We start from the raw sequence: 25,584 nt of genomic DNA, 5'->3' as shown, positions 1-25,584 counted from the left end.
CGTTTGCATTTACCAGGTGAGTATCTCAGTGCTGTAGGACCTCCTTGCCTCCACCTCAGCATGGTGATACCAGCCCAGGCAGGTATATTTGCTTCCTTCAGTGATCCCTGCTACTCTCCAATGCATGGCCATACCTCTCTGTCCAAATCACCATGCTGGGCAGAAGGGAAGCTGGTGCGGCTGGGTTAGTCTCCCTTGTTATTCCCATCAAAAAGCTCTAAGTCTCCTTGGTGGTAAAGCCAGCACTCTTGTTTTCCTCACTGAGTTGAGAGTCAGCTTCATGAAAACTTTTAAAGCAGGAAGGATCCTCCTCTGTGTTTGAAATGCCCCTCTTCTGCCCCATTTCACAGCTCCCTTCCCTCCTCCTCCCGTCCTGTCCTTGCCCCTCTGAAATTGATCCTGGCCAGCCAGCAAGGAGACAGCCTAAGATACCCACTTTGCATGTGTGCCGTGCCATGCCATGAAGCCTCCCTAACAGCACTCTGCTACTGCTGTTCTCCCTGAGTCTAGCATCTCTGCTAGGAGCTTCCTCCAGGCTGCAGCATGTCAGTGCCAGTCACTGATCAGTGGAGTGTGGAGAGTCCTAGGAGAGGCTGAGGCACCATTGTGCTAGCACTAGGTTTGGGGGAGAATGGTTTTCCCACCCGGTGAGGATCTTTGGGTTTCAAAAAAATGTTCTTGCTCTGCGTTGGGCAGAATCCAAGACCTTGCAGAGCTTGGGTTTGTTTATTTGTTCCAATAAAGGGGAGGGGGGGGAGAGAGAATCAGCCCCAGTATAGCCAGTATGCTAATGGTGGGGATACTCTCTAGGGATGCAGGAAACCCAGGTTCAGGTCCTTGCTCTGTCATTCCTCTTCATTCCAGGAGTATGTCCTAGGCACCTGGCTGTTGGGTCTGCCAGAGCGGGCGGGGCATCTGACCAGAAATGCCACCCCAGACCACATAGAGTTCACTCCTTGGAAGTGTCCTCAAACCATCCTGTTCCATCTGGTTTCAATAAGTTGACATTTTCCAATCAAGAACATATTTCATTGAAAACGTCCTGCCTGGCTCTGTCATGCCTGGAAGAAGAGGATGACTCCTGCCCATGGAGCTGGGGCACAACAAACCAAATAGGCAGGGAGTGGGAGAAGAGAAGGATCAGCCCTCCTGTTTTATGGGACAGAGATGGATGCTTATAGAGGTGAACTGGCTTGGCCAGTGTCCTAGAAGGAATCTCAGACAGCAAGAAATCAAACACTGCTCACTGAGTTTTAGTCTGGACCTGCACTCACTTATTCATTAAAGCCTTTATCTTTGACCTCATACTGCTGTGGGTTAGTTTGCTGCTTGCTGGTTTCACCGGAGGCCTGGATTATGAGCCTGCTGTCTGCACTATGCTGCAGTCTGTCTCCGGTGGGCTGGTGCCGACTGCTTGCTCCTGAATGCATAAGGCCCACAGGGCTGACCTCTTTGGATGCAGCCCCCCTCCCTGAGTAATCGTCAGCCAGCTGCACTTGGGGCTGGGCTGACCTTTCAGACATGAATATTGTTACTAGCTACCTTTTTGCTAGGGAATTGGTTCTAATTGTGGAAGCTGTTCCAGACATTACATCTTACAAGCACTGTCATCGTCCCACGTGCTTTGCAATTTACTGAATACCAGCTGCAGGGCTGGGCATTGAAATGGCTGCTCAAATGGCAGGACTGGAGTGTGGCTGCCATACAGAGCTGAATATTGTCTATTCTTCTCAAAGTCGCAAGGAAAGCTAGGTGCTGCACTCTCGTTGAAGTTAACAGTCTCCTTGATCAGTGGTACAATGGCAAGGAGAGTCTGAATGGCCAGTGGGCTTCTCTCTTCCATATTCTGTGCTGAAGTATCTCACGTCAGGATTCTGTCTGCCTGGTGAGACCAGGGTCTCCAGGAGCTCAGCCTCAGATGCTTGTGCCTTTGCAGCATGAGATGTGTGAAGCTCAAGGTGGTAAGATATTTGCCAGTGATGCCCCTAAGGAAGGAAGTGTGGAAGGGGGATGCTGCTGTAGGCAGCAGATGTGCTGCCTGCTAAACAGCTCCACGTGCTTGCCCTGGTTATGTGGAGCTGGGGTCCTGTGCATGGCCTTGCAGAAATCCCCCAGCCAGCTTCACCCGCCTGCCTGTCAGCGCTTGGCTCAGTGCCCTCTGCTCTGTTGTAGGACTGTTGGAGCACAGACAAGTTTGCTTTGGCCCAGTCTGTCTCTCTGTTTCAGTGTATTTATTTAAAAAGATTGCAGCAGAGACCTTACCTGTCTTTCTAGCTTAATAGCTCGGGTCAGCTGCAGTCATTTAAAAACATCCTCTGGCAGTTCCGGTGGAATCGGGCAGCCTAGCCCCAGTGTCCAGGCTAACTCCCAACTTCACTAATTAGATTCTGCTGAGTTAAATCGTTATCTACACACACAACCCAGCTCATCACTTCACTGTCCTGCCATAAGCACCTTGGTACCATCAGTGCCCTCATTTTATAGAAATTAGAAAAAAATAATAATCCAAATGTTCAGTTCATCCCTGCCAGCTGGAAAGGACTGCTGTGCGTACCTTGTAAGGCAGAATGAAGGGCCAGAAGGGGTAGCCTTGATGGTATTTAATCTCTTTTTTCTGTCCTGTACTACCACATTGGGCCAGAATTGGTCTGACCACAGGATTAGGGTCAGAAAATTGCTGTTGCTGTGACAGGGTTCCCTCTATAGCCACAGGTGGAGCCCAGAGACCCTTCGTCTCAGCATCCCTACCCATGAAAGGGAGATCAAGTTACCTGCAGCCCCTCATGAGGAATCAGTTAACTTCTTTGGAGGGCCATAGAAAAGCTAGGAGGTCCTAGTCCAGGTGACTGAGCTGTTGCTGAATGACAGTGGATTTCAGTCTATGAGAGCTCTGTGGAAAATGAAAGTTAGTCACCTTGTTTCTCTCTTCAATCAGGTGGTGAAGGCAAAACTGGGAGAGTGATGGACATTCGTGGCTGGGATGTGGAGACTAGCCGAAGTGTGGCCAGTGTCACGTGGACTGATAGCACCACAAATGTTTACCGCGTTGGACACAAGGGCAAGGTGGACCTCAAGTGCATTGTGGACGCATTGGGTGGCTTTTACTACAAAGAGCATCTCCCAAAATTAGGTACGTGGCAAGTTAACTTTGGGCCATGGGCATCTCGTAAGAATCTACCAGAATTGACCATTTTGGAGAACGTGGCACTTGAGTTGTCCTGCTTTGGTAGAGAAAAGTTGGATGCCTAAGATTTCCCTATAATATGCGGCATTTAAAAGAACTTTTTGGTAACACCATGTTCTAATGGATTAGCTGGGACATCCAGCCCAGCCCTCCAGTGCTATGGGTGCTTGGTATTCAAACTAAATGCCCACACCAAGTCCCACTGATTGGAAGGGTTTGTGGAGACAGTGAGACATCACCTTGCCAGCCCAACTTTGTGAAACTGGTTTTGGAAGCTCCTTTTGTCCCAGCAGAGAATTTAGTTCATGCCTCACGAGTAAAGGGGGGGCTAGTTTTTCTTCTCCACCTGCTCCCTTTCCTCATTCCCCAGTTCGGATATACTTAAAGCAGTCGTATGGATGTTAAAGGAGCAACTAGCTGAGGTAGCTAACTCTGGGTGCATTTTGGGGGCTGTCCTTCTGTTCAGGAAAGCCAGCTGAACTGCAGAAGAAAGAGAGCACGGCTCGGCACCCTTTCCAGCACGGTGACAAAGTGAAGTGCTTGCTGGACGTCGATATCTTGCGAGAGATGCAAGAGGGACATGGGGGTTGGAACCCTAAAATGGCTGAGGTACGATTGCCTTCACTTCTGCTCATTGCTTCCCTCAGATAATGTACTGCTCCCTCTCTCATGCTTTTGTCGTACCATAGGAGATTGCTAGGACCTCCATGCATGTGGCATACTTCCCTCTAGTCAATGGAGCACATGTAATATCAAAGTTCTTCAGTGCTAGGGTGTTGGAGGTGCTTGTAAATCTGTAGCTAGGGACTCACTATCTGTATGCTCCTCCCAGGGCTTAGCCTGTTTTTAAATCTTTGTTTTATGAACCAGTCTGTTGTCCCTCGTTGTAGTCTACAGAAACTCAGGCTGTAGGTACCAGGACTGTAGATAACATGTCAGGGTAAATGGGCCTAGTTAATGGATCAATTAGAGTCATTCCAGGTACAATTCCATTTGTGGCAGACTGAGCAAGAAAGCTCGAAGACTTTGCAACCTGTCAGAAAATAGCGACTGCTAGTAAATGTTGTCATTACTGGGGAAACAAAAGAATCACTTCGAAGCAAGGGTGCCAAACACAGGCTCTAGACCCATTCTGTCTGGCCCACCTGGTAGGCTGCTGGAAGTTTGGGGGGCTTGGCCTGCCACAGAACTGGGCCATGGCCATCGTTAGCAGCCCTCCCTCCAGCTCTGCACTGCTGCTGAATGCAGCCCTGCACTGCTCTGCATCTCTGGATCCATGCTGCTGCTCAAAAGCAGCTCCATGCTGCTGCAGCCCCAGTCCAGCTCTGTGTTACCACAGGCCCCAGTTCCATGCTGCTGCCCAGCCAGAGCTCTGCACTGCCACCCAAATGTGGCCCTGGGCCATTGCTTGCCTCTGGACCCATGCTGCTTCCCGAATGTGGCCCTGTGCTGCTGTCTGTCCCTAGGCGTGTGCCACTGCCTGAACACAGTCCCACTCCAGTTGCTGCTGGACCCATGGATTAAGCCTGGGAGCAGCCCCTGTGGCCCACATCACCCTGGGGCCTGGAGTTAGTTTGTCATCCCTGACTTAAAAATGCCTGATCTTGCAACCCTATCATTGTGAGTGCTCCCTTAGTCACCTTCTTAGTCTCAAAGTCTGCTCGCACAAGTTAGTTGTTCAGAGGCCTGGGCCACTAGCCAAAACCTTCAGCCTTACATGCCAAAAGCTACTCACCCTCACTGAACTCTCATCATCTTCCAAGGTGCTGAGCACCTTTGTCTCCAGCCAACTGGGAACTGGGCTGCTCAGCAGTTCTGTATCTGTTCTATGAGGCCAAGGTTCAGGGTCATGATTGTCAGTCTTGCCATTGTACTCAATGAAAGCCAGGGTCTAACTGCAGCCCTGAGTAAGGCAGATCTGCAAATCTCACCTGTGATTTACAAATCAGAATCTAAAGACCAGTCAGCTCTTGGGTATAATGTTCAGCTTCAAGGTCCCCACATGCACGCTGAATGCAAAATTAATCAGTTGCCATTGAGTTAAATGGGGAAATCTATCCTTTACCTGCCCTGACAAGTCCGTTCAGTTAGATTTAATATTCAGCAGAGGCTGCCAGAAATAGATAATGTTCCCTTAGTAAATAGACCATCAGACCTTGAAGAAGGGGTCTGAGCAGTGTCACTCTTCAGCAGTAAATTTAGTGTGGGGCAATAATATTCATTGACCTCCCCTGTATAAATGAAATTCATCCTAGTTCTGATGCTGGGCAGTCTCTCCAGAGGTCTGCGTGATGGAACTGAATGAAAGTAATGCACTGAGGAGAGGGGGGTTTAGAATAAAACAGGACACAGGGTGCTTATATATATCACATTTGTGTCCAGGGCATCATGCACAAGGCAGGTGTGATACAAGCTGAAGCAACCCCATTGAAGCTTTGGGATGGGAAACCCCATTATTTATTTTTTGCTGAAACATTGACATAAATAAGCTGTAGCTTTGTACAGGTGAGCAGTCTTTTTTCTAACTAGCGCCAAAAGGCACTCGGTCAAATTACATCCCTTCATCATTCATTGCTATGCAGCTTGACAAGCTCTGTTGTTTACTAATCAGTCCCTCTTTTGGACAACATGGAGGGGGAAGTACTTCCAGATAATGTAAATTGCTGTAACTCCATCCATGGAGAGGCAACAGTTTATGCCAGCTGATGTTTTGCCCCTGGAAATGCAGGCTAAAGTGTTGCTGTGGGGGCTAATACAGGCCACCCCACCCTCGTTCAACCTGAGTGTATGATGACTTCCATAGCTTGATGCAGAACTTGGATCTAGCTGATGAAACTCGTAGAGCTGTAGTCAGTATGGTTTTTCTTTGGCACATTTGTGGAGCTATCTCAGAGCTACTGCCTGCTGACAAGTTCTGTAAGTCACAGACCCACACCGTGATAATTGAAATGGAAAGGTCTCTTGCTACAGCAGGGTAGGAGCTCCCTTGTGCTGCCCATGCCCCTCCCTCCACTGCATTTTCTCTCTGATGTTAAATTGCTGCACTTCACTGTAGTCATTGCTCATCTGCACCAGCTGTTGCAGGTAGTGGTAATTTTCTACCCTGTTTTGCAGGCACTGCTTTCTGCCCCCTCCCCCCATAAGCCCAGCTTTCTTTTTATAATGAGGAGTCGTCTCCTTTCATGAATGAGCACGTGGCTGCATCCTCATTAAATTCAGCCTGTGACTTGGAATGGAGACAATAGCTAATTTTGGTGGCAGACTTCTTTTCCTTGGAGAGGCTCCTTCCCCTCCCTAAAACAATGGCATTTATTGTATTCTCTTTTTCTCCTTATCATTTCAAGTTCATTGGCCAGACAGGCACTGTGCACAGGATCACAGACCGAGGGGATGTGAGGGTCCAGTTCAACAGCGAGACCCGATGGACTTTCCACCCAGGAGCCCTGACCAAAGTGAGTGCTGCTGTGTGAGCCTGGCCAGGACAAACAGCTGGGCAGAGGTTGACATGCACTCTCTCAGCAGTGGGGGGATGACTTGATTGGTCTTGGTCAGGGGCCAAAGAAAAGGGCGGGTGGAGAGCAGGGTCAGCTATTCATTCCTTGTGAGGCCAAGAATAGCCATTGCAGACCTTGTGACCGCTAAGTTCTTTAGGTCTTCACTGGGATAAAACCTTGGTTTTTTGAGCTGAAGTCTGCTAAGAGGCTGGTGTTCAAGGGGAGGAGAGAGGCTGGTAACTGGAATGGCATGACCCTAACACTCAGCTCCTACAGCAGGAGGCTGATATGGGTAGGAGAAACATGGGAGTCAGGGGCAGGTTCCTCTCTGTTCAGCAGCCTCTTAGGAGCTGTGCACAGGTTGGCTCTGCAGCCAAAATCTTCTGAATCAGAGGCAAAGGAGCAGGAAGGCTGCACCTTCCTGAGAACAAACAGTTTGATCTCTGCCACTCACACAGCTGAAAGGTCACTGACAGGCAAAATACCTTTATCAAATAAAGTCTAATGCTGCCCCTGCAGGAGTTGGTGGCCGAACTGCTGTTGGCTTTGTACAGGATCTAGGTTAAAGGCTGCTATGCTGCACTGGAGTTGAAATGTCCTCCTTATCATACCTGGCAAGCGTCTTCTTCCAGCTCCTTCAGACCTTTCCATGCAGGTGACCTGCAAAATGAAGGGTTGGGAATGAGGCTCGAGTGTGACTTAGCTTCCGTATGACTTTGTGCAAAGGGCTAGAAGACTTCTTGCCTGATTATATTCCTCTCTGGTTTTGCATTGGAAAGTCAAGGCCCCTTCACCCTTGGCTGACTCCTCGGTTACTGGAGGTTGAGTGGAACGATGACATTGTGAAACTGAAGATTAAGCAATGGGACGGGAAGGGAATCTGCAGTTTCATGGGGGCTGTATGTATTAATTCCTGTTTTACACCAGTGACCAACCAGCATATTAGCCGGGGAACTGTTGCTGTTATTTCAGTGACAGCACTTTCCCCTGAACATGTGCTGTAGGACAAGCAGGGGGGTTTTCATCAGCCCTGGGAGAGTCCTTCCTGTGAACTGTCAGACACTATTTAAGAAACAGGCAGGAACACAGAAAAGGAACCAGACCTTGACAGTTTGTGTTTAAGCCTTGCCTCTTCACATGCTTTGCATTCCCTTTTGCCCATCAGTAACTTCCCTTTACCTGTCTCTGTCAGGGTATTGGACCCTGACCCTTAGCCTGCCTACTCTTGGGGAAGTGAATGTTCTTCATCTGCTTAGACAGAGCGTGGTAGACACCCAGGGATGGTATCAACATGCATTTGTTCTTGCCAGCAAAGAGATCTGGGCCCCAGTTCAGGAAGGGGCCCACACCTGTGGTACAGGGCTGAGGAGTTCCTCTTCAATTATCATGACCCCCCCTGTCAGTGAGGGGGACCCCAAGGGATTCTTGGCACCCGGTGATCCAAGAGAGGACAGGTCTGAGATGGCAGGTCACCTTAGCTGGGGCTTCCCCTCCCTAGCATCAGCTTGAACCTCACAAAGGCATCTCAGCCTCTCGCTCCCTCTCATCCTTGCATCCTTCAGCTGCCTCTCTCTTCACCGCAGGGTCTCTGTGCTCTGTTGCCTTGTCTCTGCCAATGTCTCTTCTACTCTGTCTGGCTTCTCTAATAATAGTAATAACAATATAATGAATACACTGCCTTTACACAGCCCCTGTTATCTTCAGAGCACTTTTTACACCCTGCAATGAATTTTTCTTTCTCTCTTTCTTGTTTTCATGTTTTTTTCTTGCCATGTTCTTCAGCCACTTCCAGAGTCCTTCTCTCCATCTCTGCCTAACTTCTCTAGATACAGGTCTTCTAGGCTTGGGTCTCTGTTTCTAAAGTCAAGGGTTCTGATCTTTCCCTGGGTGTCTGGGCCATGACAAAGTAGATAATTTAAACCTCAGCACGTGATGTATATGAAGGGCACAGAACGACCACAGGCCCCACACAGTGGAAAGGGATCATCTGTCCAAGGAAGGAAATAGCTGAGCTCTGACTTGCATTTCTAGTGGAAGTAATGAACAGAGTTAATGCTGGTATCGGGAGAGCAGAGATATTCTGTGTGCACAGGATTGCGAACAGAGGTCAGCCTGATCCAGGCTGACCTCTGTGCAAACACAATCACTGGTGAGCTGCAGCCAGAGAAAATGGTGCCACTCCAAGCTCTCTGCTCTGCATAATCTGCACTTGGCCTATTTTAAGGAGCAAAGTGGTGAAGTTTCTGCCAAGCGTAGAGCTCTGAGGACTTTGCTGGAAGTGGGGGGGCACTCTTTTGAATGCCTTGTTGCTGGTCTTCTGGTTTCATCCCCCCAAGCTTATGATTTTCTTTTTCTTTTAGCTCAACACCTTTTGGGTGGATGATGTTGTCCGAGTGATAGATGATATGGAAACAGTGAAGCGATTGCAAGCTGGTCATGGGGAGTGGACAGATGAGATGGCACCTGTGAGTGCGCGCCAGCTCCGAGACAGTCCAGTAACTTGCTAACTTTTCAAAAACAGATTAGCAGTAACAGCTGGGCTGGTCAGCTGCCCTGCTCTTCACCACCTCTTAGTGGTCGGTGCCTGGAGACATATGGGCATGCAGATGCCTTGCAAAAGAAATGTTACTTAATGTGACTGGTCATTGGCAACATGGCCTTACAGCGACATTCAAACTATGGGCAAAAGGGAGGAGGGAAAGCTTGCCCATGGAGGTGGTCACCAGGGGACTTATGATGCAAATCCATTAACCAGGCACAAGCAATCTTAGTGCCTTCTCTTATTTCCTCCTTAATTCCCAGGGCTGAGGGGGGAAAGCACAAATAGCAAATGATCTGATCAAACCAATTGTGGTTAAAGAGCAGAGTCTAGAGTGCTCCATCAGCACAGTGGAGAGCCCCAGTCTGGTAGGGTTTGGTACACCATGCTTTGCTGTTTCACTGGCTTCCTCCCCAGACGTATTGCATTGCGTCTTTGGGGACCCTCTTCCCCTGCAGCGTGGAAAGGCAGCTGTACAGCCAATAAACAAGAAGCCGATGCGAGCACTTACCTGTCCACGAAAGGGGAGCTGCCAGCAGTAGTGTGTCACTGATCAGTGCCTCTTCATGTGCTGGGAAGGCCATCTGGGAACTCGCCCTTAGAAATGGGGCCTTGGCTGAGAGATGCAGGAAATGCATCCACTCCAGGGTCTTTAAAGCCTCTCTCTTCTTCCCATTGCAGACACTAGGGCACATTGGCAAGGTGATCAAGGTCTTTGGGGATGGGAACCTGCGGGTGTCTGTCGGAGAGCAGTCCTGGACCTTCAACCCAGCTTGCCTCACAGCCTACCAACGAGATGAGGATGCCAACCTCATGACAACGGAAAACGCCAAGGAGTCAAAAAGTGAGTGGGCACCCAGAGGCCTGGCCCCCCTCCATCTAGGCTTGAGAAACACCTGCTGGGGATCTGTAGCACAGTAGCTGCCCTTCTCTGCAGGTCAGGTGGGAACCTAAATACTTGCATCCCCCTTTCCACTAAAGCACAGTCAGGGGAGCTGAGAAGTTACGGCACAGCAGCGTGTAGGGCCTCTTTGTTCTGCTCCAGGTTGTCACTGGATCACTGTTTTGACCATAGGCAAATAGCATAACCCTGCCATCCCCCAGTTTCCTGGTCCTTAGGGTGGGCATAATAATGCTGCTCTACTTCATTGGGGGTAAGAGTTAATTCATGAAGATTTAACTTGTTAATGTTTGTAAAGTGATTTCAGACCCTTACCAGGCTCTCTATGGACAGCATTATTTTGCCTAGGCCATGCTGCATCCTGTTTGTGTGAGCTGCATTCTTGTTCTGTTTTCTCTGTCTATTCATAGACGTTTTGTGGCCTCTCTGTGATTTTTCTGAGCAGGCAGGAGGGCGGGATGGCATAGGAGGTAGATACATACATAGATACTCATGCTCTACCTTGAGCAAAGGTATCAAATTCATCTGGCACTGTGAGCCAGATGAGCAGCATAGGGCTAGCCCCACAGGTGAGATCAGGCCCATGGACATGCCCTGCTCCCATATGCTGGATCCAGTCCCTGCAGTGCCTGCTTCAGCCAATCCAGGATATGAACTCAAGTCCCACACCAGCTGGAGTGGGCACCGAATGCCGCACAGTCCAAAGCCAACCAGAGCAGTGCTCCATTTAGCATGCATGGGGCCCCTGCTACCTCCCTCCCCTGCTTGGTGGATCTGGTGCCCGTCTTCGCTGGTTCAGGACTGTGCCACATATGGTGCCTACCTCCAGACCCACAGTGGGCACACAGCCTGCCCCAGGGAGCAGCTGGGGGGGACAGTCTGGACTGGCCCCATCTGGGTGCTGCGCATGTCTCAGGCCGATGTGCAGGGCTACTTCAGTGCACACTGCACATGGCATCTGGGTCAACTTGAGACCCAAGGCCAAAAGAGGGGGCCAAATGATGTGGCTCTTTAGGCCGGATCAGCCTGTGGGCCATATCTTTGACACCCCTGATCTAGTGCATTCATCCAGTCTTGTGAGAAACATTTGGATCCATTCAGGAACCTGGTGCTGAATCTTGTCTGAGTTTGAGCAAGGTTCAGGTTTGGATCCAAGCTCCTTAGCTCTGCCCTGTCTGATGGAAACAAACCCCTGGAGCTCCCTTCAGGCACCACGAATGGAGACCACGTCTGAGGTGCTGTGGTCAGGATTTTCCCCTCACCTTCAGAATATGAGTTTTTTATTTTCTTACAACTCCACCTTTCCCTAGAACCAGGAATCCATGTTCAGAATACTGGTTGCATGTATGTAATTAACCCCTAGGACTGTTCCTAGGATCTCTGGAGCTAAATACACAAGCCTCTCTGGCTCTGGCTAAGGCACAATGGCCTGTAGCCAGGGGCCATAGCAGGTTTGTAACACTCTTTATGCAGGCCTGTCCATTGGGGGAAGCAAAGGTCTGCACTGATAATGCAGGCTGTGCTCTCCATGCCACTGCATAACCTGGGGCTGTTTCTCATTCTTACCCAGGCACTCTGATCAGCATCCTGGAGAAGCTGCTCTCCCAGAAGGCAGAGTCAGATCACCCAGGGCGCTTGGTCCTCGAGGCAGCACATGGCAATGCTGCAAAGGTCCGGGACCTGGTGCAGAAGTACCCTGACAAGGCAAGGCTGAGAGGACCCCTGCAAGGCCCAGGGGGCATTTATTGCCTGGCTGTAAAGCCTCTGCAAAAGGGCGGGGGCAGGGGACAGAGGGGTGTGCAGCTAAACCCTTATGTAAGCTGCAAACAGCTGGCAAGTGATTTTTCCTTGAACTGAAGATTACATTTGCATATTTCGTAGCCTAAATTAATGACTCTAAATCTGTGCTGGAGTTAAGTACTCACAGCCAGTTTCTGAAGCTGGCTGCTCCCAGGAGTTATTCTCGTCACAGAAGGGCTGACTCCAGAGCAGAGCTAGGCATGTTCGTACTCAACACAAGCGCCGTGCGTGGCAGGACAGCCGAGTCCCAGGGCTTCCCTGGGGGCCCAGAGCTGGCAGCTGCAGCGCCTGCCCCTGAGTTGAGAGGCTCTGGTTCCCCAGTGGGCAGAACTCCCCTGGGTCTGCTCAGGTGCTCAGCTGGAAGCATTGTCCAGCGGCTAGAGCAGGGGGGTGGGGAGTTGGGGGCCTGGGAGCTGTGTGCTGTCAGCTGGCTGGAACTGTAACCTCTGGTGAGCCCCTGAATCCTGTCTGATCGTGACAGAAGGAGGCATCTGTTCAAGGTGCCAATCCCAGCATCATATACATGAATGCAGAACTATTCTACTGTAGCAATGTGCCCTGTAGCCAGGGCCTAGATCGCGTAGTCTGGATCCTTGGGTTCTGTTCATGCCTCTGTTACTGACTTGCTATGTGACCTTGGGCACATCACATTGCATCTCTGAGGCTCAGGTCCTTTATCTCAGGATCACCACACCTTTCTGCCTGTGCAAATATCTGCTGATGACAGAGGCTACACAAGATGCTCTTTCTATGCATATGTGCTGAGGCCTCCTGCAGTACATGCATAATCTGTATGAGTTGTGGCTGGCGTGCAAGTACAGCTACAGGGGTGTTTCTGAATGACTTGGGCAGTGCTTTTACAGCCAGGAGCCAGGCTGTTGAGCTCTCCTCTGCTCTGATCCCTCCCTCACTCAAAGAGGACCCAGCTGCTTTAGCAAGGGGTAGAGTCTGCAAGTGAGAAAGGAGAGAGCAGAATGCTTCAGCACAGTGTCCTTGGAGGGGAGCATAAATTATGGTGAGGCAATAACCCAGGGGCAGACAGTTATTTTGGGCAGAGGGCTGCTTACTGAGTTTTGGCAAGCCATCAAGGGCCGCATGATAGGCAGCCAGGGGCAGATGAATATTAATTTTCTAAATTTTTTAGGGGCCCTGCGGGTCAGATAGACTAGCCTGGTGGGCCACATCCGGCCCCCAGGCTGCATTTTGCCCACCCCTGCTATAACCACGCATCACCAGGGAGGGCAGGTTGATGGACCAGTAGCAGTGCTGGAATCTGTTCTATGGAGACATCAGCAATGTTGAGAGCCACGGTCTGATTTAATGGTTTGCCAGACCATTATTTTGGCTTGTTATCTATCCACAAAGCTGACCAGGCCAGTAGAGATGGTGAGTGGACCTGTAATGGAGTATAAGAAGTATCCAGGCACCTGTGACTGGGACTAAGGTGTCTGCAGTGGGTGAGCATCAGGGGTCAGGAATAGTCTCACTTTATCCCAAGACCTTAGATCTGTATTTCTCTTCTGCCAGTTTGTTCCAACTGGCAAGAGACAAATGGAATTGTAAGCTGGCGAAGCAAAGACAGGGAGTGTTGGTCTTAATCCATCCTCACCTGGCCTACTTTCTTAGCAGCACTGCCCAAGAAGAAACCCCGCCTGACCTGCTTCTGTGACCAATGCATAGGATCAACTGCAGAAAAACTCCCTTTTCTGTACTTGCCAGGGCACTGAGGCTTTGCCAGCTCCCCAGTCACTCCCCCTGGGCCAGTCATTGATTTCATTACCTTCCTTGCCCTCCTGTCTTGGCCTCGCATACAGCGCCCTTTTGTTCGCCAGCTCTTTTAATCCTTAAAAATCTTGTAGCAGCAGCTTAGTCCTATGATTCACCATCCACACATTGTACCCAGTATGGAGACCAGAGTGACTTAAAATACTTTGCATGTACTTTGTCACCAGAGCCCTATGCGTTATTTCATCTTCCCCTCCTCTATGAAAGAGGGAGACACAGTCAGCATGGTCCCAGAGAGAGCTGGCATGAGAGGAGGGATTAGAGCCCAGGTGTTCCTGGCTTTCCAGGTATATGCTAGCCCTGCTCTCTAGTCAATGCAAAGTGCTGTCCTCCTACAGCCCAGGGATACTCTGAACAGGAATTGCTTTTTCTTTTGCATTTGTACAGCACCCAGTGCAGTGGGACCTCTTAGTGCTTCTGGGCACCACTGTACTGCAGCTAGCCATGGACTCACTCTGCCATCTGGTTACACAGAGAGCAATGCTGCCCTGGGATCCGGGAGCTGGGGTTTCCAGAGCACAATCTCCTGGAACAACTCTGTGCCTTGTTCTTTCTGCTCTCATAGGTCGACATTAAGAACCAGGGCAGAACTGCGCTCCAGGTGGCAGCCCACCTGGGCCGGGTGGAGGCTGTGAAGGTCTTACTCCAAGCTCATGCCAGCATTGACCTGAGAGATGAAGAGGGGGATGCAGCACTGCATTATGCAGCTTTTGGGTAGGAACCAGGTCATGACCTCACTGACTCTCTCTGCTGAGGGCCAGAGGCTCATCTGTAAATGTGGACAGTGCTGGAGCTGAACCACCAGCCCAGAGAGGTGGGAGCCAGCCCCAATCTATACTGCTGCACAAAACTATGGCAGCTCAGAATTTGGCCCTACAATACCAGGGGCCACACGTGGTTTTGTGAAGCACTGATCCTCAGGGGAAAGTCAGTTCTACATGGTACAGTCTCCTTGGGACTAAATGAGGATTTGGGAATGTGAAAGGAAGCAGATGATGGAAATTTCTTGGGTTCCTATTACAAAAATGTACTTGCAGTCCAGAGGAAAAAACAAGGCTGAATTCTGCCTTCTGCTACCCTGCTGGCAATCTAGACCAGCTCCATCAAGGCCAGTAGGACCTTGACTACCCTGGCTCTTCACCAGGATAACAGTCTGGGCTCCTACTAGGCAAGCTTTTTAATTGGAGGTGGGGTAGAAAACAAGTGCAAGAACCAAGACAGGATGTTGCCGTGGAGAAAGAGAAATGACATCCCATGATCTTGGCATCCCGTTTCTCTCTCCTTCTGAATTCAGGAACCAAGCGGAGGTTGCCCGCTTGCTCATGAGCAAAGGAGCCAACGCTGACCTGCTGAATAATGCGAAGTGCACAGCGCTGTACGTTGCAGTCAACAAAGGATTCATGGAGGTGGTGCGGGCCCTTTGTGAGCATGGCTGTGACGTCAACCTCCCGGTAGGCCATTTCACTTTTATGCCTCTTGTGGCTGCAGGCTTTTTTTCGACTTACATTGAATATGGTATTAGATGCCCAGCATTTAATGGTGTACCTTTGTGTTGAACATGGCACAAGCAAAATGCACCCTGGATTTTGGCGTGGAGCATTCTGCTCCTGCGCCTTCCTGGTATTCCAGGCTGCAGCCATTTTGTTACACTGGCATCCTCTGAGAGTGATCCAGGGGTTGAGTCTGTCTCTGCCCCTTGCCTCCACCGGGTCCTTGGGAGTGGTGTATTTGACCAGAGGCTTTGTGACGTAACCAGGGCTCTGCTATGGCTTCTTCTGGCAGGACTCATATGGCGACACCCCCCTGCATTATGCTATCACCACAGACTTCAAAGGCGTCATTGAGATCCTCACAGAAGTACCGAACATTGATTTCACCGTCCAGAATCGCCAGGGCTTTAACCCACTGCACCACGCTGCTCTGAAAGGAAACAAGCTGTAAGTGACAGGAAGCTTCCTGCATCCTGCTTTGTCCAGGCTGCAACTGATGTCCCTGGGGCAGGAGTGGGGAAGGGATAGGAGGTGAGGGGTGGCCTGGGACAGCCAGGGTGCTCTCCCCATATACGGTGGGGCAGATGCCTGGGAGCCATTCGCAGATCAGCAGTGATAGGGGAAGTCACTATCTGTTACAAGGCTTCAAGCAAATTCCCTGCTTTGCTGGGGATCAGTGTAGCACCACAGCTGTGATCACAACGGCAAATTCCATGTGCTGGGAGGCCACTGTTTTCCTAGGGTAAAGGGATGGGAAGGAAAAGCCTTTGGAGGGGATGCCTGAATGCTGAGGACATGAAATTGTACAGAGCAGCAGACCTGCTCCAGCAGACTTCAGCTTGCTCAAAAAGACCTTCCCCTTCCATTTGGCCCTGCCCCAGAGTGAGTCTTCTCTCCTGTGGGTGCGGGAAGGAAATCCCTTCCTCAAAGAGCTGAGTTCCCTGACAGAAAATGCCCCCCACCAGCCATGGAAGCCTTCCCAGTTGCATGCTTGATGCCTACAACTAAAACCTTTGGAGCAATTTAGTATTCTGTACGTTTGTCTGGCAGCCAGAGCCTCATGAAAGTGCCACTCCAGGCCCAGCTTCAGCTATGTATGTTGACAGATGACACTGAAGTCAAGTGTATACCAGGAAGTTTTTCTGGTTAAAGGGCTGGTTCTTAGACAGCAAAAATCACCAAGGTAGATGCAGTCAGAAAAATCCCTTTGTTGGTCCCTTACTCCACTTGAGGAACTAGTATAAATAGCATCCCCACTAGTTGGAGTTGTACCAGCCAAGCCCTTCCAGCAGAGACAATGGCACTCTTTCCTCTCGTCTTTTCCCAAGACTGAGAGATTCTTATAAATGTCAGTATAAGGACAAAAAATAATTCTGTTGACATCTCTGAAGTCCAAGAGAAACATTTTCTAATGCCTGGCACTCAAAGATGGGTTCATTGAGATGATGGTTATGAAGTTTGTATGGCCCTGAAGAGACCTCAGTATCCACTTCTCAGAGAAGGCAGAAAAGCTGGAGGGAAAATGTACTGAATTGCTGATGCTAGAACAAAGGTAAACATGCAGCCCTTTGAAAGTAAGACATAGAAACTGTTTACTTTGCTCTGATTTTTTGCTTCTCATGGTTTATAAAAAGAACCAACCTGTCACTATGAGGTTTCTCTTACCCAAGAAACTCATCAGCTGGTTCCTCTGCTATTTCAGTTATCTGGTAAAAAATTCCACATAGAATTTAATACCCCAAACTAGATGAGTGCATTGGGCTAAAATCACTGCTAGTGTGAACAGCTGCAGTTTTAGAGCCAACAGAGAGAGCTATGTCGAACTGGTATCGGCAAAAATGTGGCCTTTGGTGTCCTTTTCCTTTTAAGTGTCATCATGTTGAGGAGCTGAATCTCCCTTCCCAAAGGACTCTGTGCACTGAGGCTTCTTTACTTTGGTAGAAGACAAGCTGCTTTTCTGCTTGCTGCCTCCTACAAAAGGAAAATGTTCCTTATGCTTCTGTATTTACTGGGTTAAAACGTGGGGAGTGGTTCTCCAGTGTATACACCTCCTGTGCCTCTGTCCTATAGGTGGGTGAGGTTTATTACCTTAAAACTCCTTTCCTTGCCCTCAGTCTCTCTCCCCACCCCAATCCTCCAGTTGCCCGTACTGACCCTAACTTCAAATCCTGTGGTGAGCTCTCACTGCTCCTCCACAGTCTTGGTTAGGATAACAAGGGGAAAGACTAGGGCTGTGTGAAATTTCAGCAGCTGTTTTGTTTTGGAGGTGTTTTGGGCCCTTTCAGGGCCCAAAACACCGAATCCGAATCAAAATGGAAGGCTTTGAAACGTTTCGGAGCTGGGCTTGCAGGGAAACAAGGAGAGGGAGGGGAAAGAGAGGGGGAAGGGCTGCTTTGCTATGGACATCTAGCTCTTGGTTCGATTCCCCAGCTCTCTGATCACTTCCCCCAGCTCTTCCCAGAGTGCACAGCCCCCAGATCTGTGTGCAGGGTTTCAGCAGGCTGGGGCCAGCGGCAGCTGCTTGGCGCAACCAGTGCCAAGTGCCAGGAAGACTGTGGTGCTACCACTAGCCCCAACCTGCAACGGCAGCCTGCTGAAACCCAGCATGCAGAGCCAGGGGCCATGCTGCCTGGGAAAAGCTGAGGGAATGATCAGAGAGGCGGGGAATCAAACAGGGAGCTGGGAAATTGAGCCAGGGGCTGGAGAAACGAACAGGTTGGCTGGGGAATCGAACCCGTTTCATGCAACCCTGGGAAAGACTGGACTAAATTTGCCCTGGGTGTGTTGTGCAGGTTAGGGGAAGTGCCACTTTAGATACAAACAGGCATTGTGAGCTTATCTCAAGCCATTAAAGAAAAATCAAGGGCCCTTGCTGGGCTCTCCTAACTCAGTATGCAAGATGGAGCTCAATCAGCCTCAGCCACAGACTCCTTTATCGTCTTAGGAGCGTTCATAAACAATGAGCAGAGGAGGCAGGTTGGTGTCTTCTGCATCACTCGCCTTCTTGGTAAGTAATGCTCTGTCCTCTGGTTCTACTTCTTGTCTCCCCAGTGCCATAAAGAAGATCCTGGCAAGAGCCCGGCAGTTGGCTGATGCTAAGAAAGAAGACGGCTTCACCGCCCTGCATCTCGCTGCCCTCAACAACCACAAGGAAGTGGCAGAAATCTTGATTAAAGAGGTAAAGAACTGTCCTGAGAAGCAGCAGGAGGATGTGTCAGGTCATTGCCACCTCTGGCATTGTTCTGCAGGGAGATTTGTGCTGTGTAGGGCTTAAAGCAGAGAAGCTGGAACTGCCTAGGCTGGCAGTGGCAGGGAGTGGAGTATCGTAAACTGAAACAAGAAGGAGTTAGGGTTGGTTGGGAGACTGTGCGTCTAGGGGTTTGGGAGCAGAGGAAAGGACACCCCAGGAAATTCCCTGGGATGTGGCTAACACCATTGTCCAACCCCTCCTCTGCCTCATGAATGCTGTAAGTGCTGGGCAGCTCTCCCAGTGTCCCTCTCTTCTCTCTTGTGAAACATTTCTAAGGGACTCCATCCTGCTCTGCTCTACAATAACAAGAATCATAAATCATTTTGCTCCCCAGAGCTCTCGTTTTTAGGCAGCCCCTGATGAGATGCTTTTCTGGCCCCTTGGGGGCAGTGCTCTCTAACCATGAGAGCAGGGAATTGCAAGTCAGGAAATGAATCCAAGTTTTGCCAGACTTCAACACAGCCAAGGCTTTGGGAAACAGCATTGCAGAAAGCAGTGGCTAGATCTGGGACTCCAGGGATTGGGTTGCAACTGGCACCAGCCTATTCTCGTGCCTTGATTTCCCCATCTGTACAGCAATGGATACCTAGGTACAGTGGTACCATCTTGGACTGATGATGGGCGCTGGTGCCTCAGAACGAGTCACAGTGCTTGTTACCAGAGCAATCTCCTTGGGGAGAGCACTGTAGCAGGATGATTTCATTGTTTCTGGTACAATCCCCTTGTTATACCACCTGCTCCTTAAAGGCCAACTGTATTTCCAATTCCACCCTTTGCAGTCTCAGTGCAGGGGAGAATAGCCCCCTGGGCCCAGCGCAGGATAACCTCTCCCAAGGGGCTCATGTTTGCTGTGTCCTGTCTGTCGCAGCAGGGAGCTTTTCCTATTATTCTCTCCAAGGGCTTGTGGGAAACTGAAGCACACAAAGCAATCGGGGGTCTGCCTTGCTTTGTAATGCTAAGGAGCTAGTCTTTGACTGCCTGTCTGGATTCATCCCAGCCTTCCACATGTGAGAGTTGAGCAGTTTACTAGCTGTCACATCCAGATCCTTTCCAGCCAGGAAAGTAAATTCCTTTGGACAGTCCTTGCACTTGTTTGTGTCCAGTCCAGCCAGTGCTTTAGCACCTGACTGTCCTGACTCCTGGTCTGGTGGCCAGATCACTTTGCAACTCCCCTGGGCGACTCTGTATCCCCCTAGGGACTGCAGTGTGCAACCCCCTGTGCTGCTTTTGCACTGAGAGAGGGTTGAGGCAGGTCCCCTCCCTGAAGCATGCACCAGTTTGCCTGCTGCTTTGCAGTGACCCATCTGCTGGGCTGTTTCCTTTCTTCAAGGGCCGCTGTGATGTAAACCTCAAGAACAACCGGAACCAGACCCCACTGCACCTGGCCGTCACACAGGGGAATGTGGAGATGGTGCAGCTGCTGGTCAGTGAAGGCAGCGATGTCAATGCTGAGGATGAGGATGGGGACACGGCTATGCACATTGTCCTGGAGCGACAGCAGCTCATGTCCATCATGTTGGAGGAGCAGGAAGGGGACGAGGGACAGTCACTCTTCACCATGGTGAGGGACGGGGGTGTTGCCTGATGTCACTGGAATGACCCTGAACAGTCACACAAGGAGAGGGGAGATGGTCTCCTAAGGTTTATTTCCAGCTCAGAGTGGGATGGGGGAGAGAGTGCATTATCTTAAAATAACCCAGGGGCCGAGGGGTCCGGGTGCTTGTTTGGGACCCGGAAAATTTGTCTTGGGGACCCAGGTTTGGAAGAGGGCTATAAACCTTGGTCTCCAAAGGCTGCTTGTGGTAGGAGGGGGCTGCCCTAAAGCAAATAGACTGCAAACTCTGTACATGCATCTTGCAGGCCTGAGAACTGAGGCCAGGTGTTCAGGACCTTACCTATGATGAGGGCCCCTGCAAGGATTAACAGAGACTGTTTCTCTCCCTTGCTCAGCTAAAGGCATCAGGCTTCCTTGGGAACACAGAGCTGAATGTTGGCTCTGCAATTGCCTGTTACTTGGCACAAGAAGGAGCGGACATTAATTACGCCAACCACAGGGGAAAGTCTCCGTTGGACCTCATCGCAGATGGCCGAATAATCCTGATCATCAAGAACTTCGCCCAGAAATTCAGGTAGACTGTAGAGCAGGACCCATCTCTCTTCCCCGAGCCTATAACCACAAGCCACACCACTCCCAAGGAGGCCTACCTCTGGCCAGGCTATGAGCTCCCACCCCTGCTGCAGTTGATTTCAGTGATGGGCGGTCACTTCGTTCCAGGAGGAGCTCAATGCCCAGCAAAGTCAGGGTGAGGTCAGAACTTGCTGTCAGTCACCAGCCTTTGGCATCTCCCTGCCTCCAGTCTGACCCCTTCTAGTTTCTAGCAAGCTGGATGTTGGCACTGAGTCCTCAGGCTCATGTTCTAGTCAAGACCAGTAGCTCAGGTGACCAAGAGCCTCTCATTTCTCTGACCAGGGACAGTACTGCATGTAAGACCAGCCTCCTACTGCACCTCTCTGCCATACCACCTGAAACGCATCCTTTTATAGTTCCTCTGCTCTCTATTCCCCATCTCTCATACCTGCGGGTGGAAGTGAGTTTCTGAGCCGCGCATCACTGGTGCTGACCTTTTACAGGGCACTTCTGGGTTTCACTCTACTCTCACACAGCCAGCCCAACGAAAGGGCAGGAGGAGAGGAACCCCAAATACAGAGGCCTCTCAGCTTGAACAGTAGCACATTTTTGAGCTGGAAAAAAAGCATGATCCCTGCAGCAGCAAATAGAGCTGTTATCACCCAAAAGCACCACTGCCATCTCTCTTGCCACCCAGTCCCTCTCTTCTTCTCCATCTATAGGCCAAGCCAGTGCCCCAGCTATGGGCACCTCCATCCCCATAAGCAGAACCCCACCAGTTCACAGCAGCCCAGGAGCTGCTGCTCAGTGTGCATAGAGCACCTGCCCGTACCTCTCGTGATGCAATGGGTGGGGTGAGGGCCCTGAGGAGAGGCTGTCCAGCTGCCTCCTGCATCCCCAGGGCAGCTCCAGCCAGTGGGGACACCACAGCACCACATATCTGATTCCATATTCCCCACTGCAGGGAACAGCAAGCGTCTCTGGACAGTGCAACAGTGCCCTGCAGCCTACGCAGGGTGCACACCACCCCCAACACCATGACCAACCTCAGCGTGTCAAACATGGCTGCCCCCACCGAGTGCCTGGTCTGCTCGGAGCTGGCCCTGCTCATCCACTTCTTCCCCTGTCAGCACAGCATTGTTTGTGAAGGTAAGTCACTGTTCACTCCGCCCACATGCCCTTGTCTGGGCTCCGAGTCCCATGACTCAGTGTCATGGGTCAGGGCTCTCAGGCATCGACCCAGAGCAACCCCAGTGTAGTTGCAGCAATGTCCTTGTAGATGCAGTGCCTGAGGGCATGGGAGGCATGTTATCCATGACTACCATTGGCTTGATGGCTTGGGGATCTAGGCAGCTTGTCCAGTGGTTACAGCTGCCCTGGGCAATTTAGAGAGATGGCTGGTTGCCTCCCTTTCAGCCAGTGAGACTTTCTCCAGCAAAACAGCTTAGAGGGTTCATTCCCTCCTCTGGCTTGCATCCTCTGTTTCTGTCTGAATGATATTAGCAGAGATCTGCTCAGTTGTGTCTGTTAGCTTGTTCCTCACCTGCATCCCTTGATCTGGCTGTGGGAAATTGGGTTGGAATCCCATCCCACTCCCTTTGAGTAACCACAGCCCTGAGGTTCAAGTCACAGGGGTGGAGTGTGTCATGGCCAGCATGGGAACCTGGCCAGGGAGGGGTCAGAGGTGTTTGATGCTGTTGGGGCAGGGCAGATTAAACAAAAGGACTAAGATGTAGCTCAGGGAGAAGCTGACATTCCCAGTGCCTTGCAGACATCGTCTCAGGCAGTTCCCAGATTGGTTTAAATGCTGATGCCCATGAGACCATTCCTGGCTTTGGGGCTTGTCCAAGTCCCCAGGGTTTAGCTGTAACCTCTCTTCTCATCCTGCTCTTGGCAGAATGCTCCCGGAGGATGAAGAAGTGCATCAAATGTCAAGTGACAATAACCAAAAAACTCAAACAAGGTACGTTCCCTGCGTCTTGCCATGCAAGACCCTGCAAGAGGCCCTTGCCCACATGTGCTCAGGCAGTCTCCAGACCAATTGGCCCCTCTGAAATGAGCTTGAGAAGGGACCCTCTACCTGATCCCCAGGGCTGGTCACCATAACTTCCCACCCAGCTGGTCTCAGTTGATGTTCCAGGGGTGGAGTTGTCTCTCACCTCTTGAGGCAGCTGCCCCAAACCAGGATAGGGGCCCCCCTATTGGCAGGGCCTGTGCCTGTGCATCTCCCTGGCTGTGCTGTGCATCAATAGTAGTTGTCTGGCTCCCAGACTGTCAGTGCAGCCCCTTCCTCCAGAGGTGGTTTCACAGTGGAAATGTGCACAATGGGAAGCATTGCTGTATGCAAGAGTCTTGTTTCACTCTTGATCTGTGAAGGTATTTAAAACCCCAGTCAACCTGCAGGGGCCAAGCAAGCAGGGTTGGCCCTGGCCAGCTGCTTAGGGACAGTCAGGGTCAGTTGCCCTAACAAGGATCCTCTCACACTGAGCCCAGATCCCTGCAACTTTGGACATGGAGCATCTTTCATTCTCAGACCAGGGGATGGTACATTCTCCTGTACCAGGGGCAGCAGGTTGGTTCTGTGCCGTGTGGCAGCAGAGTCCTGCTAGCCCTGGCATTCATCTGTGCTGTCCAGTGTAACACCCACGATCAGGTGTAGCTGCCCCTGTGTACCTCAGGCTGGACCATAAGGACAGGAATGGCAAGCTCTGCTGCTGCTGCTTAGTATCTTTTACCATTGAGTTGACACCAGACTGTGGTTTTATGAGTGGGCACCGCTGCCAACTGGCTGCCTGGGCGAAGGTGCAGCCAAGGATCTGTTACCTGGTGTTGGGTATGCGCAGCTGGCAAGGGCAGAAATCCCAGCTGGGAACAGTTGTGCTGCAGTATCCTGAGGTCACCTACCAGTAGGCAGAGGAAACCTATCGTTGCTGCTTTGCTGGATGATGTAGAATTCAGGAGGGCAAGACAGGGCAGTAAGAGACAGCAAAGCAGAGTCTCACCCTGCCCAAGACCAGAATCTCTGCACGAAGTTTCCAGTCGGTGCCGCAGAGACCCATCAGAATAGCAGAGCTCCTAGGTAACTCAGCAGGACCCCATCATTGGCATAACTGTGATGTCTTCTCAGAGCACCTCTTCCCAAAATCCCTTACCAGCTTGAACACTCTGGGGTCTCTTCCCTCGCCACTGCCGTGCTACCCCCTTGGCGGTGAGACAAGGAGCAATGCAACACAGTTGTGTTGGAGCTGGAAAGCAATGCTGTATCCAGCTGACACCAGGTGGAAGGTGCTAACACCTAGGCTGGCATGTGCCCGAGACACAGAGTTTTTTCCTCTAGTCTAAATTAAGCTCAGTGTCTCCGCAGGTTTGCTCTGAACGTCACACAGAAAGCGGATTAAGGGACCCTCCCCAGTTCTATCATTTGGGTTCCTAGGGGGTCAAATGAGAAGAACATAGGCAGGCATCCAGGGCCTGGCAGGCTACAGCAGAGATTGCAAAGGCCACTGGAAACAGGATGTGGAGCTCAGGTCAGTGGTGGGGACCTGCTGCCTTGTCAGAAAGCAGTCTAGACTGAGCACATTACTGCTGCAAAGGGCAGGGCCCAGAGTCCAAGGTGGAAAGGAGGATAGATGTGGGATGCTCTGGCCACTAACTTGCTCCCTGTTCCCCACAGACAGCACAGAGGTGGAGTGCATCCCTAGCACTGAGTCCATGGACCAGCAGAAGTTGATGGAAGAGCTGCAGAGCCGCTACCGCCAGATGGAGGAGCGCATCACCTGCCCCATCTGCATTGACAACCAGATCAAGCTGATCTTCCAGTGTGGCCACGGCTCCTGTCCCGAGTGCAGCGCAGCCCTCAGCGTCTGCCCCATCTGCCGGCAGCCCATCCGGGAGCGGATTCAGATCTTCGTCTGAGGCCACACGTACCCGCCCCTCCGCCTGCCACCCCTTCCCTCTCCTGTGCGTGCAGCTGGGAAGCGCAGGACCCATCCCACACTCTGAACCCAGAGCGAGTTGCTCGCACACCTGGCTCAGGAGGTGAGGTGTGGAGCTCAGTGGAGGTAGAAGGAGCCCTTCTTCCCACAGCTCTGCTCCCGTTCGGGAAGGCACAGCAATGATGGACAAGCAGCACGGTGCTGAGGATGGGACGGGGCAGGAGACCAGAGAGGAGACTTAGAGGTTTCCACCAGCAGCCCTCCTAAGGACAGCCCTTCAGGGGGACGGCTTCTTGTCTGGTTCCTTGTGCTGGGGCAGGTTCACGGCCTGATACAACTCTGGCAAGAGAAATGGCACAGAAGCCCTCCGCACTTCACGGCAGGCTGTAGCAAAGCAATGCTCTCGCACTTCACACTAGGAGGCCTCTGCTGGGATTGGGGCTCACTGTGTGCTCTCCCACGGGGCGCTCAGTCATGGGGGCCAGTGAGACGATGTGTGCTCACTCCTCCCTGCTGGGCTGGACACGTGTTGATTTGGGTTGGCTGCAGAGTCTGGACTGAACATTTTCTGGAGCTGGAGTGTGTGCCTTAGAGAAGAAGCAGTGATCCTTTCTTGGAGACAATATATTGCTGCAACAAGTATTTTTACCTCTAAGTGACACTCCTCCAATGTACTCTTCTGGTTTTTTTCAGTTAAATGTCCAGAGACTCTGAGCTTTCTATCCGCAATGCCAAAGGCAGGTGTCTGATATTCCAAACCAAGTGTAAAATGAAATAAAGAGTAATAAAATCCAACTAATACAGTGGGAGAAAGGCAAGTTTGGGGTTTTTTGGGGGGTTTTTTTGGTGTGGGAACCAAATTTAATTAAAAAAAACAAATTTATATCGTACTAATCATTGAAAGAAATGCACACTTAATAGGTTAAATCTTGAGGTCAGGCTGATTCCAATTTGGTGGTATTTTCTAAGCTGTTGATTTGGGAAGAAACGTCATCCAATGAACTTTCACCCTTACAGCAACTGTATTCAACTAGTGGCACCTAAATAGCATGTGTGTGCTCTGTGCATGCACAGAGCT

At 50.9% G+C, this 25,584-nt stretch overlaps 1 protein-coding gene across 3 annotated transcripts in view; it reads left to right on the top strand.

Annotated features, from left to right (window-relative positions):
* MIB2 (mindbomb E3 ubiquitin protein ligase 2) overlaps positions 1 to 25,324 on the top strand; it is a 92,952-nt gene extending 67,628 nt beyond the window's left edge. For 2 of the 3 annotated variants that reach the window (XM_019511710.1, XM_019511711.1), the window contains exons 5-19: positions 2,936 to 3,130; positions 3,651 to 3,793; positions 6,529 to 6,636; positions 9,039 to 9,143; positions 9,899 to 10,061; positions 11,689 to 11,822; positions 14,269 to 14,417; positions 14,998 to 15,154; positions 15,486 to 15,640; positions 18,245 to 18,371; positions 19,774 to 20,004; positions 20,394 to 20,572; positions 21,536 to 21,720; positions 22,469 to 22,534; positions 24,245 to 25,324. In XM_019511710.1, coding sequence (XP_019367255.1) covers positions 2,936 to 3,130; positions 3,651 to 3,793; positions 6,529 to 6,636; positions 9,039 to 9,143; positions 9,899 to 10,061; positions 11,689 to 11,822; positions 14,269 to 14,417; positions 14,998 to 15,154; positions 15,486 to 15,640; positions 18,245 to 18,371; positions 19,774 to 20,004; positions 20,394 to 20,572; positions 21,536 to 21,720; positions 22,469 to 22,534; positions 24,245 to 24,486 — 2,339 coding nt within the window. In that variant the 3' untranslated portion in view covers positions 24,487 to 25,324. The remainder of the gene's footprint in view (positions 1 to 2,935; positions 3,131 to 3,650; positions 3,794 to 6,528; positions 6,637 to 9,038; positions 9,144 to 9,898; positions 10,062 to 11,688; positions 11,823 to 14,268; positions 14,418 to 14,997; positions 15,155 to 15,485; positions 15,641 to 18,244; positions 18,372 to 19,773; positions 20,005 to 20,393; positions 20,573 to 21,535; positions 21,721 to 22,468; positions 22,535 to 24,244) is intronic. The other variant, XM_019511712.1, reaches the window with a different exon arrangement.
* The last annotated feature ends 260 nt before the right edge of the window (positions 25,325 to 25,584 follow it).

The sequence above is a fragment of the Gavialis gangeticus genome, unplaced genomic scaffold, assembly GCF_001723915.1.
Source record: "Gavialis gangeticus isolate Ggan-Ray unplaced genomic scaffold, GavGan_comp1, whole genome shotgun sequence".
Lineage (NCBI taxonomy): Eukaryota > Metazoa > Chordata > Crocodylia > Gavialidae > Gavialis > Gavialis gangeticus.
This window is presented reverse-complemented; position numbering and strand designations above follow the sequence as displayed.